Source organism: Lipophrys pholis (genome assembly GCF_963383615.2).
Source record: "Lipophrys pholis genome assembly, chromosome: 5".
NCBI lineage: Eukaryota > Metazoa > Chordata > Actinopteri > Blenniiformes > Blenniidae > Lipophrys > Lipophrys pholis.
In genome coordinates this window covers 6,489,531-6,506,782 of record NC_137628.1, presented here as the reverse complement: position 1 = coordinate 6,506,782, position 17,252 = coordinate 6,489,531, and the positions used below count along the sequence as shown (strand labels likewise).

General features: G+C 39.6%; 1 protein-coding gene across 2 annotated transcripts in view; it reads left to right on the top strand.

The window, feature by feature from the left end:
* The first annotated feature begins 1,605 nt into the window (after positions 1-1,605).
* htra3a (HtrA serine peptidase 3a) overlaps positions 1,606-17,252 on the top strand; it is a 38,752-nt gene continuing 23,105 nt past the window's right edge. Inside the window, exons 1-2 of one of the 2 annotated variants that reach the window (XM_080462663.1) lie at positions 1,606-2,252; positions 2,932-3,037. In XM_080462663.1, the coding sequence (XP_080318789.1) occupies positions 1,847-2,252; positions 2,932-3,037 (512 nt within the window). In that variant the 5' untranslated portion in view covers positions 1,606-1,846. The remainder of the gene's footprint in view (positions 2,253-2,931; positions 3,038-17,252) is intronic. The other variant, XM_080462662.1, reaches the window with a different exon arrangement.

Sequence of the window (17,252 nt, the reverse complement as noted above, 5' to 3'; positions counted from 1 at the left end):
ACAAAGAAACGTCTATTTAAATCCAAGTAAACATCGTGTTGATGTGAAGAGGGAATGAAAGGAATTGACTGGACTTGATGAAGGGCCTGAGTGTCCAGCCAAAGTTTCAGAGCGGAGCAATCTGTCTGCTCTGAGATTAACCGACGATCTCCGAATGAAAGAACTGTGGGTGAAAATGCAGCTCTTAACTCCCGTGATCACAGGCGAGCTCTCCTGTAGACTGTGCTCTCTTTCTCTCTCTTTCTCTTCCTGCAAGAGCTCTGACAGTGGACCTGGAAGTTCATGGCCTGAGGCCTCATCACATCTACAAACCAGTCGAAAAATGACTTTGTTATTTTGGCTAAAAGTTTCGCCACATTTGTTTAGTTCCAGTGAAAACTGTTTAAAATAATTATCATTTCATGCTTCACTATAATTTATATTTCTGTAAGATGATTTATGACTGAGTAGTGAGGTTCGGGGGGACTTTTGTATGATTGTTGGTGTTGCTGTGGGGACCGATGAGGGAGGACACGCTGCTCTTTTATCCACTTAGCCACGAAGGCGAAGTGTCTAGAATGACTATTTTATTGTTTAGAATAATAAACAACCTGTTAGGATGTTGGACTTGTTAAAACATATGTCATTTATTTATTCATACATGTCAGTGACGTGTAAATATTTCAGACTCAAGAATCATATGACACTGGAAATGTGATTTTTATTCCACCATGTGATGTTTCTTTGATTCACCTCATTTTCACTGATGCTCATTGATCCACCTTTTACAGGCTGGTGATATATTTGTTTGCGGTCCCTTAACCTGGGACCTGTAACTTCATGACAACAGTTAGTTCCTTCTTGCTCTTGTTGCTCTTCTGGGTCTGGTTCTGCAGGTTTCTTCCTGTTCAAAGATATTTTTTCTTTCCACCGTGTCCTCTAGTTGCTCATGGTGAATTGTTGTTGGGTTTTTTTCTGTAAAAGTGCCTTGAAATGACTGTGTTGTTTTAGACTTTAGACTTTAGACTTTGCTTTATTAATCCCTTGGGATGACTCCGTCAGGGAAATTTGAGTTCCAGCAGCTTAATAGAAGAGGAGCAGCACACGGAGGATAACAAAGATGAGTTACAGAAAAAAAAGGTAATTCACCTTAACTTAACTAAATATAGAAGTGGCACAAAAATTACAAAAAGAACAAAAAATAGTACACAAAATATAAGATAACATAACGCTTAACTCTTAATTAGACTCCTAGCAAAATATAGTACAAAAAATATAAAATAATATAAACTCTCAACTAACCTTAACTTAGCTAGATATAGAAATGGCAATAAGAGTAAGTAAAACTCCTGCCAAGATTTAGTGCAAACAATATAGAATAATATAAACTCTTAACTTAGCTAGATTTATATTTTTGGCACTGTAGAAATAAATCTGACCTGAATGGCTTTGTTTGGAAAGGGTTTACTACTACTATTATTATTATTATTATTATTATTATTGTTGTTATTGTTGTTGTACCAAACCTTTTGCAAAACTGCTTGCTGTGCGTCATGTCTCCACGAGATGGCAGCATTTTCAGTTTCTTTTCCTGTGCTTCACTAAGTTTGAGTTGAGGGTTTCTCCGAGGTGAGTGGTGCAGTGACCAGACTGTCAAAATATGCAGACACAGATGACTCCTGTATGAGTTCAATCTAAACAGACTTCATATAGACATGAGCCATTTTTCATCACAACCTCAGCGGAGCTGCTCGAGACTCAACTCAGTAAAACCAAGATGTTGCAGGTTTTCGGCGTCAGGCTATAACAAGACTTCACGAAGAGAAGGAAAAAAAAAACCCACTTTGGCGCTTCTGCATTCATCAGGATGCAGAGGTTTTTAGTCGTTTTTCTTTTTACGCACGGGCTGCGCGCTGACAAGTGCGCGTCCAGGTGCGACGTGAGCACCTGTCCGAGCCCCAGCTGTCCCGGAGGATACCTTCCCGACAGATGCAACTGCTGCCTGGTGTGCTCGCCCAGAGACGGAGACCCCTGCGGCCGAAAACACGACCTCCCGTGCGGGGACGGCCTGGAGTGCCGGCCGCTCTCCGCCAGCCAGCGGTGCGGCTCCAGGGGAACCTGCCGCTGCAAGACGCAGCACCAAGTGTGTGGAAGCGACGGGAAAACCTACAGCAATGTGTGTAAGATGAGAGCAGCCGGTCGAAAGGCTGTGAACAAGGGCAGAGAAGCAGTTATCCAGGCGCACAAAGGATCCTGTGCGTCCCCGGCAGAAGGTAGGGCTCTCCGGGGGAATTCAACCTGCGGCTCTGGAGCCACATGAGGCTCTTCAGCTCCTCTGCAGTGGCTGTGTGAAGCTTTCACAATATGTAAAGTCAGCACACATTTGTTTTCCTTTTTTATTTCATTTTCATTCCACACAAAATGTCTAAAAACAGCTAAATAGGGTAAAACATCCAGAACAGCTTAGGGGGGTAAACAATGAAATTGAAAGGAAAGTTAAAAGATAAAGAAAAAATATTGGGGCTGCGAGGATAACATTATTATTTCGAGATGTTTTTTTCTTTTTTTCAGATAATTAACTTAAATCACGAAAACAGGTCATTTTGTCCTAAAGGTTGCAGGTCCCTGCTGTAGACTTTCACAAAAAGTGAGAATCATTTGGCTGCTACAGAAAAATCAATTATCTGATTCATGAGGCAGTTATGATGGGATGTTTGAATATTAAGATAAATCAAAAAATAAAATGAAGCTGTTGGTGTCAGGAAAGTAGACTTTTTTTTCAAGAAAAATGATCAAAACCATTCTTACTCATATTGTAGTAATTCTAACAACAGGTGATTCTAAAATAGTCAAAATAAAACCCCTGATTCAACTTTTTGACGAGTGACAAGGAGCCTAAATTGTGTAATGCAACGTGTGTGTGTGTGTGTGTGTGTGTGTACATCTGTGCAGGTCGTCCTCTCGTCCACCCCAGCAGCCCTCGTTACAAGTTCAACTTCATTGCTGATGTGGTGGAGAAGATCGCTCCGGCTGTCGTCCACATCGAGCTGTTTGTGAGGTTTGTGATGTGTGAGGAGCGGTCAGCAGCACGAATACACACAGGCCACCAGACAGGAGCTTGAACACACACACACACACACACACACACACACACACACACACACACACACACACACACACACACACATACGTGTTTCTATGTATTGTGGGGACCGATCTTTAAATCCTCATTTGTGGGGACACCCTTTTCTGTAGGTTCTGCAAGCCTGAAAAAAATCAGGTGAAACATCAAAAATGGGGGCAGGCTATACACACCTTTGTATTTTTAAAAAACACAAGTTTTTTTGATGAGCTGTTCTGTTGGAGACTTTAGGGGACATCCTGTCAATCGGGTTAAGATGCATTTAGGGGACCTGATTTACATATAATTAGAATATTTTACACATTTGTTACTTATGGGGACCCATTATGATAAATTTGATCCAATGTTTATTACTGACTGACATATTTGCAGTAATGCTTATTACCCTTTGAATAAAAAAAACAACATTAAATTATGGACCTCCTTCAACACCAACGGAAGCAAAATGACTGCCTATGAAAGTTTCATGAGATTCCGAAGTATATTTTAATGTGCTCAATACATTTTATTTTTTATTTGACTGACATGAGTTTTCTTCATGGGGATAAAACAAAAGAAAAACTTAAGCTATACTGTCTCTGATTTACAAATTTTCTTTATCAACTCTTTTTGAGCTAAAAATTTTAAAAGCAAGTCATTTAGTCTATTTTTGTTTTGGTGTATGAAGCAACATACACTTAAGTGGTCACAAACAATCACCAACTCCATGTTTGATCCAAAAACTGGTAAAAAAAACCCCATTTATTTCTGAACACAACACATTCTGTGCAAAAACTAAAAAACCTAAACTGAAATTAAATTACTTTTAAATTCTTTACAGTGGAAAGAACACTTTGCAAAACAAAAAAGGACCTTACCGTCTCACCTGTAGTTGAAAAGAAATGCAGCAAAAGCAAAAAATAGTTATTGCATGATCTTGCTGGAATTGAAAATAAAATACATTTTAAACTTTAAACTATAATTAAAAATCCAAAGGGTTTGTTCAACTTAAGACAAACACAATTCGTTTTTCAGACTACATTCTCTGCATTTCTCTTTTGAGAGCCGTTATGCGATTGTACACATAAAATTTAAGGCGTCGCCAGTCTCGTTTCACAAGAGCTTCTGACTCAGCCTTCAGACATTTCTCACAGTCACTTTTTGAAGGTACAGTGCCAGACTGAATGAATTTCATCATTTGTCTTTCAACTGCTTTTATCTCTGCTTTCTGCCATGGTGCTCGCTTGATCGGAGTTTTCCCTGCAAAAAAAGGAAAGAAATATGAGCAACAGCTAAAAAATGCATTTTCAAATTTAGACGAGAGAGCTTGTTTTGACAATTTTCTCAAATTGTGTTTCACCACTATGGTCTGCGAGTAACTAAAATAAAGAAAAATCAGAGCAAGACAATGTATAAATGATGGAAGTATCTAATAGTCAGTTTTTTGATATCCTTTGAAGTCCAATTGTAGTTAAGATTTAAAAAAAGATTTAGAAGTAGTTGAGAGTAGTTAATCGTAGTTAAGATAAAAATGAAGTTACCTTTTGCAGGATTTGTTACAGAGGTGACTTCACTAGATTCTCCATCTTCATCCATTATTGGTCGTTTGTGTTTTTTGGCAGCAGGAGGATCCCGATCCTGAGACGTAGATACACTCTCCACCAATGATTCTGTAAAACAAAAAAGCATGCAATCAAAGCCTATCCAACAATATTCTCCATCGATAATCATTCACTTCAATGTTTCAAAAAGAACCAATAACAGTTGTCAGGCCTCTGCCTTGGCAAAGTAAAAAAGCTTTTAAATATTTAGTGTAATTATAATGCAGTAAATGATATTGAGTTCATTTAACTGTGCGTATGTGATTATTACTTTTAGAATTTTTTCTTTACAATGATCTTTAGGATGGGGCACTCAATCTGTGTGATAAGAAAAAAGTAATTGCAAATTATCAAGAAAAGAGATGTGTTGAAGATTCTAATAATATGGGCTCAAATTTGGTGGTCCGATACAGTATCAAGAGTGATAAAGGCTGTACATCCATCCATCCAAACTACAGGTCTTGACTGGGGTAAGCAAGTCTAGTATAACAGTAAGGGCACAATTACAATTTTCAGTGACAGTTCATCAATATGACAGAATAGATACTGTACAGAAAGCATATAAGGAATATGACAGACATGAGAAGAGTGACAGCATTCCATTTCTCCGCAGGGTGGCAGGTGTCACTCTTGGTGATAGAGTGAGGAGCTCAGCCATTCGCCCTGCATGTTTTCCATGTCTCCCTGCTTCCACGCAGCTGATTGCAATGAGCAGCTCATTGTCTGGCTTTGTGCTGAATGTGGTGATGAACCATCAGGACATTCAGGGGAGGGAGACCTCTGCTTTCAAGGTTTACCAGGCACGTCCAATTGGGAGGAGGCCCCGAGGCTGGCCCAGGACTCTCTGGAGAGATTATATCTCTGGTTTGGCCTGTGAGCGGCTCGGGGTTCCCCCAGAAGAGCTGGAGGAAGTTGCAGGGACAGGGATGTCTGGGCTTCCCTGTCGCTATACTGCCCCTGTAACCCCAAATGGACTAAGCGAGAAAGAAGATGGATAGATGTGTCCTGTGGCAGCCAAATGAGGTGTTAAATGCACACATCCATGCATCACTGTTAGTGCGTGTGTCAACAAATTCCAAGTGCAAAACCCCTTCTTTGCAAGAAAATTGGAAACAAATAACAGTATTCAGCAACTGGCCAGTGGCCGAGCACTGGTTTGAGTCTCTACAGGAGAAGATGGCTCACTGGAGGGTCACAACAGAGCATCATAACTTATATTCGTAGAGTCAAGGCCCCTGCATCCTCCCTTTTTGAACCAATAAGAACAAGAAGATAATTCGGCAGTGATGTCAGCCAGCTACTGAAAAAAAAAAGCTTTTTTGGTAGGACTGTTCATAATCCGATAAGCTGCCGAACTCGCAGGCCACGCCCGCTCACAGCAGTCACACATCTGTGAAGCACCGTTTTAACTATTTATCGTCTCCAATGCTTTCAGAAATGCATTTCGCTGAACTGTTACAGTAAAAGAGTTTTTGTCCGAGGGCGATGTTGGTCCGGTTTTAACTACAGCAGCTGACAGCTGTTCGTGGTGCGTTCAGGTGCATCACGTAAGCTTGCACTCCGACATTTTAACGACCTGTGGTGCTTACACAGTAGTTATGTTACAATCTAAATATGATTAAAATATGACTGATAGTCATGAGCGAGCTGGAACATGCATGCGCAGCACACGGTAGTGCAGAAGTTCCGGCAGTGCGGCACCTACACAGTTCAGCCAGGACGGTTGGAACAGCCGGAATAGATTTCTAGGAAATGACGTCATTATGTTCTGCAGGACCCTGCACTGCCTAACTTTCTTCTTGGTCAATAAAGGCCAATTCATACTCCATAAGAACAATATCTGTCCTTGGATCTCAGTGTCTGCTGCTGCTAATGACTAAAGGGATTAAATGTCTAATCAACACAAACTGCATACTTCTGAAAAAGGATGTTGAGAAAATCATGAACACAAACTACTTCATTATAGCAATGTACTCTAACAAATTGCAAATGTTGGAGGTATAACCAAAATTACCTTGAGAAGACTGAGTTACAGTGGTGTCTTTAGAAGCATCTCCATCCCCTGTAGGCAGTTCACATGCCTCGTTTGCCGATGGGTCTTCGTCCACTGCAGTAGATGTTACAGTCTCCACTGCTGATGGTTCTGTTTAGTACATGACCACATACATTTGAATAAATACCATACCATTATGTTTCAAATCTGCCATTACAAATAAAACGGTGGAAGATGAACATTCAATTAAATCACAATTAAGCAAGAACGCTCCACAGCTGCTGGTTAGGTGTTCACCATCCTGTTCTTGTACACAAGCCCATGTTAAACAAAATGAGTGTGGGCCGACTATTTCCATGCTTCTGGACAGTCTTGCCTAATCTTATTACTGATGGACCCAATGTACCACACAAAAAAGTGCAACTTTTTGAAATGTCACTGCCTTAAAATTGTTAGCAATCTTTATAAGTTGAAAAGGTTATCATGCATTTTCAGACACCCGAGACTGAAAATATATGATAGCCTTTGCCCATCCAGATGGGTCCATATCGGCCTCTGGCCCATGGACGTTAAGTTTTGCAGTGGGCTGGTGTAGGAAAAATAACCTGTACCACAGTGTGAGGCAGACTGAGGAGCTTGTTGTGGATTTTAGGAAGAGAACCTTGAAATGGGCACTTTTTGTAATTCATTTGCCAATACATGCCTTCTACTGTTGAAAGATCTTCATGGTCCTGCCACACATCTTGTTCAGTACACACAACTTCTTCTGCGGGCACAAAAAAAGGTAGCATCAATTAAAAAACAAAAACCTCTATACAAAAACAGAGTAAAGTAAATGTTATACACACCATTTGGCTCAATCGTGATTTCATCCAGGTTTTTTCCTTGAAATTCTGACAGTCTGCCCTGCTCAAGGGCCATCAGAACCTTGCTGATCTTGGCAAGTTGAAGGGTTTTTTCAGGAAGCCGGTAAAACTCCCGATGGATCCGAATGTCATGACCGAGAAAGTTGGCCAATTGGTCCATCTCCGTGTCGGTCATATTCAGAACTGTTGAAAGGGTTGCTGCATGTTTGCGTAACTTTGTTGATGTAAGGGAGTTTGGAAAATCTGCTCCGCATCTCTTGGCAAAGGTACGAATGCTGTCAGCGCCACGAAAATGAGACAAGGCAGCAGGCCTGGCAAACATATACTCGTTGTCTTCGAGAACACCACATTCATTTCGGTGCTTGACAAGAATGTCCAAGGCAGTCAACATTTTGGGCGTTAGAAGTATTGGTACTGGTCTGCCTCGCTTTCCTCTGATGATAATTCTTTCGAAGTGTCGACATAATTTTTTTTCCACTTCAGAAAGTGCCCAGTCCAAATCTTGATGGGGATCAGATCTGTCTCTTGATAAGTATGCAGAAAGAGGCATCCTTGCCACCTCTCCTTCTCTGCGTCTGTTAAAGAGTATGATTTGTGCGAGGCAGACATTTGCCAGTTCTGCCCAGGACTTTCTGGTAGGACATTCTGAGAGTGCATTAGTGCTCTCATCTTGCATTTCAGAGAGATATTTGTGCATTTTTTGAACATCTTTCGTGAATGGCATCAGATTTGGGGCATTCCATTTTGCTTCAGCGATATTTCTCAATGCTGTTGCGGATACCAATGCATTCCATTTTTCACTGTGAACTTCTTGAAACTCAGAGGCTTGCCGAACTAACTCTTGGTCATCATTAATGAGCCCATCAACTTTCAAAAGTTTGCTGACTTTTACAAGAGCGTTCCCGAGTTTTGTTGCTAGTGAGGGGATCTTAAACTTGTTAGTCGTTTTTTCAAATCCACACGTCACCTTGACGGCATTTATCACAGAAAAATAGTTTTGAGGATTGATTAAATCCCTCATTGTTTTTAGTTCAGTGTGGCATTTTCTGGCATTACCCAACAGTCGGCCCAGTTCACGCATCTTTTCTCTGGTGCCCTGTTGATTCTTAGCAGACAGACCACCTTTATTGAGCATGTGCTGCCCAAATTCGTGAATCACTGGGTCGTTTCTGACGATCTCCGTTACAGGATCATAGTGCATGTCACTGATGACCTTCCATAGCATCTCGCTCATATGAGGAGGCACAGGTCCAGTGTACATACACAAAGATTGAACACGAGTCATTCCTGGTTTTGTTTTTTTTGATTCAGGCTTCAGTTTACAAACACGTACATGTCGCCATAACACCTTTCTTGAATAGAGCCCTTGGCAATAAGCACAGTGCATAAAATCGCTTCCTTGAACATCTTTTGGGGGACGTTTTGATGGAACAAGTGTTCCTTTCCCTGACTTCAGTACAGAGGTGTTATGAGCAAAGTTGCCTTTGTTGCGGAGAAAATCGAATTGGCTTTTTCGTTCCTTTGAACCTTTTGGGAAGCTAAATGCTTTAGCAACTTCGACTTTATCTTTGTGTGCACTTTCAAGATGCCTTCCAATTTTGGAGCATGGCTTTTTGCAATAGAGACAATGATTTCTTTTATTATATACTCTTTTACCTTTACTTTTCAGGTAAGCAGGAACAACTACATTGCTGGCATGCGTAGCCTGGCTTGAAGTGGGTGTTTCCTCAACAGTAATGTCAGAATCACTGCTGTCTTGTGTTGGATTGTCGCACACAGAAACAGTTTCCTGTCCAGAGACGCTAATCACATCATCAAACAGGAGATTCCGTTTTTTGCTGGCAGGAGCATCACTGTCCAACTGACAATCTTGAATAGTATTGACGTCACTGCGATTGACATTTGAGTCTTGTATTGCATTGTCAGACACAGAAACCGGTTCTGGGGCAGAGAAGTGTTCCACACCATGATCCAAGATCCATTTCCATTTTTTGATAGGGGTAGCATTATTGCTTAATTCAGAATCATCTTCAGTTTGAGAAGCTGGAACATAGAGTTCTTCACTGTCGCACTCAGAGAGAGATGAACTGTCAAAAAGTTCAGTGTTTTCCAATGATGTGTCTATTATCTAGTAAGAAAAGTCAGATAAGAGTTATGAGACGTGAAAATAATCAGACAATGAAAGTGCAGAGCTGAAGCCAGTAGGAAACTTACAAGGATGCTTTTGGTCCGTCGTAGTTTTGGGATGAAATCTTGACTTCCATGCTTTAAAATCTATGAAGAAAAATACCAATCAAGAGAATAAAGAATAATGATGATTGGATGTTAATGTCACTCTTGCTGACAAACCATTAAATAAGACAGTCCTTAAAAAATAAACTGTTAAGATTTTGGTAAAACCAAAGTAAGTTCCTCTAAAAAGAATCAGCAATTTCTATGAAGCTTTCTTGAGATGTCCAGGTTTGGGGAAAAGATAATCATTCTTGAACTTTCCTATACTAAGATATCATGAAATGTAAAACATTTCACACATTAGACTAGGTACTGCCCTGCAACAATCAAGACATCAGACTCTATTATTTTTAATTAAAGTGAAAAGTCAAACAAAATCATAGTCATTTAACTGGAATCGCTTCGCTTCATATGATTAACGTTTCTTACCAAATGTTAAAACTACCAAAAGAAAGTTTGTGAAATCATTTGTAATAGACAAGTGAACAAACTGGACCGTACACAAGAGAAAAAGCTGGTCAACCTATAGTAAATATCTCACATTGATTGACAAGCTATTAAAAGAGCTTCAGACACACAGCAAGTTATCATGAAGCATGGGGACATTTCACACATCAAGGTATCATGCTACATGAGGACATTTCACACACCAAGTTTTCGGAAAATGCAAACTATTACTCAAATACACACAAATAGCTTTATGTTAAAGGTGTTTTGTGGGGACTTCCGTTATTGTTCCAATTTGTAGAAAGTAATAGATCAACCAACACAGTTGGTACACTTTCACATGTGTGACTAATGTCGACAACTCTTCTGTCTTTCTGGTGCTGTATTTCAAATCGTGCTGTCTTCTTCCAACACAACATAAATGGCTTGAAATAGCTCGTTATGATGACCCTTGGTCCGTGCACACAAGAGAAAAAGCACCAAAATAGCCATCATCAACTTTTACATTTTACATTAAGTGAAGAAATCAACGTACCTCCTTTTGAGCAAGACCTGCCTCTGTCCCGCTCTCCTCCAAGATTTGGTCAGGGGTTTTTTCAGGCCTCTCCTCATTCCCACCTTCAGTCAACTGTGAGAACACGTAAAAAAGACAAACTTGCAATTATAACTCCATTATTGTAGAATGTCCCCCTTAACCTACATGGTCTAGACTAGAGGTGGCTCTCCTGGTCCAAGAGTCTCACAAGCAAACACATTTTCAATGTCTTCCCACTCAAAACAACTGAACTCAAAGAAATTGGACATCCAGAAACTTTAGACAAGGCCAACTAACAAGCCAATCAATGCTCTGAAGTGTGCTGGAGCTGGGAGACACACCACACACACACACACACACACACACACGCACAGTAAAAACCATGCAAAACGGTCATCCTCCAGGATCAGGGACCCACATCTTTTCATCAAGACACATTTCAATACCAAAAACATTTGCCAACACTCTGCTCCCCTGGTAACAACACACTACCAATATCCAGTTGCGGAGCAGTATTTTAAAACTGGTCAACCTATAGTAAATATCTCACTCTGATTGACAAGCTATTAAAAGAGCTTCAGACACACAGCAAGTTATCATGCAGCATGGGGACATTTCACACATCAAGGTATCATGCTACATGAGGACATTTCACACACCAAGTTTTCGGAAAATGCAAACTATTACTCAAATACACACAAATAGTGTTTTGTTAAAGGTGTTTTGTGGGGACTTCCGTTATTGTTCCAATTTGTAGAAAGTAATAGACCAACCAACACAGTTGGTACACTTTCACATGTGTGACTAATGTCGACAACTCTTCCGTCTTTCTGGTGCTGTATTTCAAATTGTGCTGTCTTCTTCCAACACAACATAAATGGCTTGAAATAGCTCGTTATGATGACCCTTGGTCCGTGCACACAAGAGAAAAAGCACCAAAATAGCCATCAACAACTTTTATATTTGACATTAAGTGAAGAAATCAATGTACCTCCTTTTGAGCAAGACCTGCCTCTGTCCCGCTCTCCTCCAAGATTTGGTCAGGGGTTTTTTCAGGCCTCTCCTCATTCCCACCTTCAGTCAACTGTGAGAACACGTAAAAAAGACAAACTTGCAATTATAACTCCATTATTGTAGAATGTCCCCCTTAACCTACATGGTCTAGACTAGAGGTGGCTCTCCTGGTCCAAGAGTCTCACAAGCAAACACATTTTCAATGTCTTCCCACTCAAAACAACTGAACTCAAAGGAATTGGACATCCAGAAACTTTAGACAAGGCCAACTAACCAGCCAATCAATGCTCTGAAGTGTGCTGGAGCTGGGAGACACACCACACACACACACACACACACACACACACGCACAGTAAAAACCATGTAAAACGGTCATCCTCCAGGATCAGGGACCCACATCTTTTGATCAAGACTCATTTCAATACCAAAACATTTGCCAACACTCTGCTCCCCTGGTAACAACACACTACCAATATCCAGTTGCGGAGCAGTATTTTAAAACTGGTCAACCTATAGTAAATATCTCACTCTGATTGACAAGCTATTAAAAGAGCTTCAGACACACAGCAAGTTATCATGAAGCATGGGGACATTTCACACATCAAGGTATCATGCTACATGAGGACATTTCACACACCAAGTTTTCGGAAAATGCAAACTATTACTCAAATACACACAAATAGTGTTATGTTAAAGGTGTTTTGTGGGGACTTCCGTTATTGTTCCAATTTGTAGAAAGTAATAGACCAACCAACACAGTTGGTACACTTTCACATGTGTGACTAATGTCGACAACTCTTCCGTCTTTCTGGTGCTGTATTTCAAATTGTGCTGTCTTCTTCCAACACAACATAAATGGCTTGAAATAGCTCGTTATGATGACCCTTGGTCCGTGCACACAAGAGAAAAAGCACCAAAATAGCCATCAACAACTTTTACATTTGACATTAAGTGAAGAAATCAACGTACCTCCTTTTGAGCAGGACCTGCCTCTGTCCCGCTCTCCTCCAAGATTTGGTCAGGGGTTTTTTCAGGTCTCTCCTCATTGCAGCCTTCAGTCAACTGTGACCACAACACATGAACACAAGAAGACAAGCATGCAATTATCATTTTATATGTGTACACAAAACAGAAGAATCAAAAATGCTTGCATGTATAAAGTTGGAACACTTTTGTATACAAATGAAAGCACAACCAGTTTCAAAACTTTTATATTCAGTTTTTTCAATAGCAAGCAGAGAAACATACTTGTGTGCGCCATGGGCAGTCTCCTCCATAATTGTAAGTAATTTCCTCATCCTCCTTTATGTCTCTCAGAGCAAACAGACATAGGTGTGGGCTTCCTCCAACATCAATTTTTTTCATTTTACAGTTTGGCCTCAGATGGTCATCATTTACCAGGCGACCAAAGGAACCATCTTCTCTTGACGCGTCAATGCTTCAAAGACAGTTAAAGAAAGAGGAAAAAATTACTTGTTTTCATTCGCCTCCCCCTTGGTTCTTCATGGCACAATAGTTCGCCACCCTGTTCGCATTGAATGTATGATCGTTTAAAAAAAATAAAAATTACACAAAGAATTGAAACAGTATTGAACCTTGTCTTGTGACTCTGTTGAAAATGGAGAGCTTACCAATATCTGATGCCTGTAGCACATTATGTTTAACACATTGCTTCCAATGGCTGATAAATCATCTATGGAATATTATTACTAATATGTATGTCTGTCTAACCTACAGATTAGTTCACTATTGTATCCAAGTACAAAGACAAAAAAAAAAAAAACTATCAATAAACTGAAGCTTGAATTCTTACCACCACATTTTCCCTTTCCACTTAAAGGAAAAAAAAAATACATCACACGAGGGATGGTAAAGATGTCTTCTCCTTTGTGCTTCATCTTCGGGAATCAAATCTCCCTTGTATTCTACTATAAAATCCCCTTTCAGAACTGAACTTTTTGCAAACAAACCACGCCCTGCAAAACAAAATGAAAAAGTTTTCAGTTAAAACTGGAAACTAGGTTCATCGTATTGACAGTAATTGCATTGGTCCATGGTAATATGTTTCAAAGATCGAAGTCAAGTTTAAATGATAGTGTTTTACTAAGCTTACTGACTTGCATGGTGCTAAAATGAAGGCACGTTATATAAAAGGATATATAATAACAGATTTATATAACTTCTGTGCCCTGCCGTTATGTCTAATTTTCAAACTTTTAGTACAGTAGTCATGAGAGTCTACCCTACATCGATGGACAGGTATCCCTTACTAGTCACAAGTTACAACCTTACAAGCTGGATAACAATATTAGGTATTTTCTGGAGGGAACGAAACCAATACAACCTAAATGATTAAAACTTGAGATCACATGTGATGTCCATGTGTTTTTATTCTAAACAGCAGAAATGATCTATAAAGACTGATTTTATAGCCATACCTTTGACAAAATCTATGTAGCGGATATCAAAAATCCATGTTTTGTCCGTCTTTGACTGCACGTGTTGACAAGCATCTTTTAAGGGGCTTGTCCTTAGTGGCATTTCAAGCTGCAGGAAAAAGTAATAAAATACAAAATAAGGAATCAAATGGTAATTTTATGAGTATACAGGACAAAGTATCAGCAAATGCAAAACAAAACCCAAATGTTTATTTGAACTGAACCAAAATAAATGTTGAGATTCTAATCTCAAGTTCGATTTTAGCTTGATCTAACCTGTAGTCAAGTATTATATACATTATCTGTCAAAAACAGAGCACAGCTAAAGTACATTATAGCCATAAAATGGTAGTCAAATAGCTCGTGGTAACTAGAATAATTACTTTACAGTAAAGTCTGGATGTTTTGTAATAAGATTACAATCCTTTATTACATTTGACAACATTAATTAGTTTAATTGTTGTTCTATATATATATATATACACATACACACACGTTTTTGACTTTTTAAAGCAATTATCATTGTTTGAAATTAAAACAAACATTGTATTTTTACCGATATCACATACATTTTTTAAATTAGTGATTAAGCCCTATGCTAAAATTTTTACCCAGGCCCAAGCAGTTTCTAGGCCAGGGGTTGGCAATCCTGGTCCTCAATGGCCACAGTCCCACACAGTTTGAACATGTCCTCACTTAAACACAGCTGATACTAATGATCAGACTTTCTGCAGAGCTTCGTCATGAAACACTCATTAAACTTAGGTGTGTTGGAGCAAGTAAACATGGCAAACATGCAGGACTGCAGACCTCAGGGACTAGGAATGAATGCCCACCACTGCTCTATGAACACTCCTGGACACAGAGCTATCAGCCCGCAGTTAAAAGTCTTAAAATTAATACAAAAAAAAAAAAAAACACAATTCAAAATAATTGATATCTTACACTAATGTCACGGGCTGATCTTAGTTAACCTCAAGCAAATAAAGTAACAAACATGGTAAATTCCCAAATGTACAACCTATAATGCTGGTGGCCAAAAAGCTCCCAGCAAGCTGACAAGGTGAATCACACATGTTGCAGCTGCATGCTTGCTTCATGCTGCACCTCCCCCTCCCCCATGCAGTGCCAAGCTGCTCATTTGCAGCCTTGAACCAATTATCCTCAAAACAAGTGTTAAAGTTTCCATTATTATCCAAATGCTGTAAACATACCTCTTATTTTCCACTCATGATTTACAATTTTTGACAGTGACTGGAAAAAAAAAAATAATTTTAATTACCTGGCCTTTAAGTTGTTAGCAAACAGTTGCAAACTACTTTAAACATGATGCCAGAGACCAAAAATGAAAGAAATGCCGAGTTAAAGATAATTAATGTTAGTATTTCAGGACAAAACTTTAAACTTACCAATACTGGTCCTGTTTGCTGTATCAGCTCCTCTGGTAGCTCACGGCCTGCTGCTGATGGTGACGGCAGGTAAACGTTAAGCTCCAGTTCAACAGTTGACTTCCTCTCACGGTTTCACAGTAAAAGCACATCACAGGAAATCATGATACTAAGGCAATATTAGTGATCTCCATCACATGTGCTGCAGTTTATTTTGTCTTATCTATCTGTGTTGTGTCCTGTAGCTTTACAGCAAGTTATTTCCCAGTCATTCTGGGTGACATTTATTGTGCTCATTTGATTCTTACTTTTTTTATACAATACAATTTAATTCGAATGACAAAAGAGAGTAACGTGGTATAGATTATACACACAAAAGATTAATGTCCAGATATTTAGTAATTTGTGCAAAAATCTGAATATAGTTTAATTTTTCATTTCTGCTGGGTGATGGAGGAAGTACTATATCAATCAGGTACTTTCTGCTGGGTGACAGAGGAAGTACTGTGTCTACCAGGTACTTTCTGCTGGTTGACAGAGGAAGTACTATATCTACCAGGTACTTTCTGCTGGGTGACAGAGGAAGTACTATATCCATGCCTGCAGTACACAGTTGTTATTATAGCACTGTACTGGCAACCTGCTTTATCTCAATAATCACAATCATGAACATGAAGGAAATAATACATTCTGACTCATGATTACATCAAAATATATCAAATGTTTTCATGTGAATTCTAACTGACAGGCAGGTTGAAACCCAACAGACACCAGGACAAACCTGCTGGAGCTCCGTCTTTCTGAGAGCCTGGAGAGACGATGTGATAATTCAAACATCAAAAACAATCCTCACTCCCATCCTCATCTGGAGGAGTTCCTCTTCTCCTCTGGACCAGGCTTCAGGTTCCTCAGTAGTCCTGGATTAAAATAGTGCATGGTGTTAGTTTGAATCCACAGCATCCTCCAGTAGAACCTCCAGTAGAACCTCCAGTATAATGGGTAGAACACTTTAGTGCAATTCAGACAAAACACTATGGCCAGTAGTACCTTCACCTCTCAGTCAAGTTAAATAGTTTTAAACAGGATCTTTCCCCTCAGCAACAAATATAAATGTACATGAACACTGTTAAACTTACACAAAAACATTTATATCTCATGTTTAACCACAGTAGAGACTCACAACCAGCCTTGTCTCAGTCTGGATCCACAATCTCTGAAAACGTCAGAACAAATGTTTAAGTCAGCGTGATCTTGAAATTTCAACCTCATAACAACATTTTAAACAACTATATTCTCGCTTAAAACACTCTTAAAACTACACTCTGTTAAACTATGACGATCATATTTCAGATTTTTTACGCACCATTGTGTGTTTTCTCCTCCACGATCTCCTCCGGCATCTCTTGCCAAAATGCATTATGGGTAAATTGGCTTCCCAAGACTGCACAGGTCCGTTTCGATGCATCCTCGATAAAGTGGGCGGAGCGAGGATACATCCGGGTATTCCATGTGTACTCGGTGAGAAACAGCCTAAGAATTGGAACAGTACTTGGTCTCCCACTGACGATGTTTCACGGGTACACGAGAGCACAAGTATGGACAGTATGGGTATTGGAAAAAGGCCATAGTCAAAAATGA